At 39.3% G+C, this 2,206-nt stretch overlaps 1 protein-coding gene across 1 annotated transcript in view; it reads right to left on the reverse strand.

Moving 5' to 3' along the window:
• The window catches only part of VBP1 (VHL binding protein 1), a 21,089-nt gene that overhangs the window by 1,825 nt on the left and 17,058 nt on the right, over positions 1-2,206 (reverse strand). Inside the window, exon 5 of the mRNA XM_007466981.1 lies at positions 496-634. Within this exon, the coding sequence (XP_007467043.1) occupies positions 496-634 (139 nt within the window). The remainder of the gene's footprint in view (positions 1-495; positions 635-2,206) is intronic.

Here is a 2,206-nt window from a genome sequence, read left to right on the forward strand (position 1 = left end):
TCCCTAACTTTAAACTGCCTTGGTGTTGAGTACATGAAGTGAACTTGCTTATATTTTGCTGTGAGACGATCATTCAGCAGGTTCACATGCGCAGTTGTAAAAGAGCAAGGCTTCACCACTCTTCTTGTTTTGCAATGATCCTCTCACCAGCCCAGGCCCCATACAGCTTAGCACAGTTGCAGGAACACAGGAGACCCTTAATAAATACACTACTTGACTAGCTATGAAGATGTCTTGGGAAAATATTTGAAAGAAAAATACTCATTTGCTAAATCGACTTTTGCTGTTCCCACACTTTCACACTTCAAATTCAGATTAGTCTATCTATAAAGTTATTAAATATTAGTTCCAAGTATGTCATTTACTACTCTCATAAAATCTGCAACTTAACATCAGTCTAAGAATAAGGACATTCTTTTCATTAAAGCAATGCATGTAAGAACGCTGAAAGCATCTTTCGCCTTTCCCCCCTTTGCCTTTATTAGGAAAGGATACTGACTTCTGTGGTAGTAAACTGATCTCGAAGAAAGTCGAGGTCTTCCTCAAGAGAATCAAGATTCTTTGTGGCAGTCGATAAATTCTTTTCCAACAACGCCTGAGCTTCATCAATATCATATTCAAGCATTACATTTGCCTGAAGAGAGAAAAGCATGACAATGTCCGAACACTTACCCAGTGCTTTACAGGTTAGAACAGGGGTTGGCAAACTACAGCCCTTGGGCCAAATCCGGCCGGCTGCCTTTTGTCCTAAGTTTTATTGAAACCCAGCCATTCTTTATTCACTTAGACTTGTATGCTACAGTGGCAAAGCTAAGTACTACTTGTGACAGAGACCGTGTGGTCTGCAAAACCAAAAATATTTACCCTCTGGCCCTTAACAGAACATTTACTGACCCCCGGGTTAGAGAATATATTCACATACATTTTATCATTTACTCATCATAACAACCGTGGAGAGGCAAGTTACCTTCTCTACAGTTAAGAAAACAGAGGCTCCGAGAGGTCAGATTACCTACGCTTTCGGGGATACTACATAAATGAAAGAATTACCATAAGAACCAGTATCTTTAGTTATCAAATCCTATCTTTCTACTAGCTCTACTGTGACACCAAATAGTATTACATTCAGATCAAGTGAAATAGTTGTTTCTGAGCTTAAGATACCAAAAGTTTTCAAAAACATACATATTATCTACATTTGATCCATTGAGAGAAACAGCTGGCTTTTACTGCCCCCTTCCTACCTCCAGAGTAAATGCTGACACAGGGGGAACCATACTCCTAGCGCCTGACTTAACACCAGGCATTTCCTGAACCACTTTCCTTATCTGGCAAATGGAATTTAAAAATTACTCAAAGGATTGTTGGAAGAATTAAATGAGACAACATGAAAGTGCTTAGCACAAAGTAGGTGCTACATTCTTATTGACTGAATATGCCAATCCATGATAATTAGAAAACTGTATAAAAATTCAGATAGGACTAAAAATATTCAGTGCAGAGTAAATGCCTCTCTAAACCCAGACCCACAATCTCATTTCTCAATGACTGATGCTTCGAATTACTTTTTCTTTTCCAGAAAATTTCTACACTTTGCTTACTTTTAACAAGAGAAAATAGAATACATTTAAAAACACTTCATTCATGTCAAAAAACATCAATCATTCATTCAGGAAGTACCCTGTGCCAAGTATATCTCCTTAGTTGATTTACCCCTCAAATACTGCCTGATCAGCCTCTCTATCTGACGGTCTAATAGTCACCTCAAGACTGACATGCCCAAAACACAACTCCAAGTCGCCCTGCAAACCTGTTAGTCCTTTGCCTGTGATATGAGTTACAAATATTTTTCCTGTTGATTGTCTTTTGACTTTGCTCATGGTTTCTGAATTTTGAGGCCTGAAAAACCATCCTCATTTCAGGGCTCTAAATAAGTTATCTGTGACTTGGCCTACAATTTTGATGGTGTCAGTATTTCATCACACATTTCAAATGTGATCCACTTGGAATTCACCCTCGTGTAAGGTGGGCTCCAGCCGTAATTCTCTCTCTCTCTCTCTCTCTCTCTCTCTCTCTCTCTCTCTCGGGAGAGAGAGAGAGAGAGAGAGAGAGAGAGAGAGAGAGAGAGAGAGAGAGAGAGAGATCTCCCTGTTGTCCCAGTCTAGTTTATGAAATCATCTTATCCCCACTTGCTGATTAAATGTGT

This window comes from Lipotes vexillifer, unplaced genomic scaffold (genome assembly GCF_000442215.2).
Source record: "Lipotes vexillifer unplaced genomic scaffold, Lipotes_vexillifer_v1.1 scaffold1667, whole genome shotgun sequence".
Lineage (NCBI taxonomy): Eukaryota > Metazoa > Chordata > Mammalia > Artiodactyla > Lipotidae > Lipotes > Lipotes vexillifer.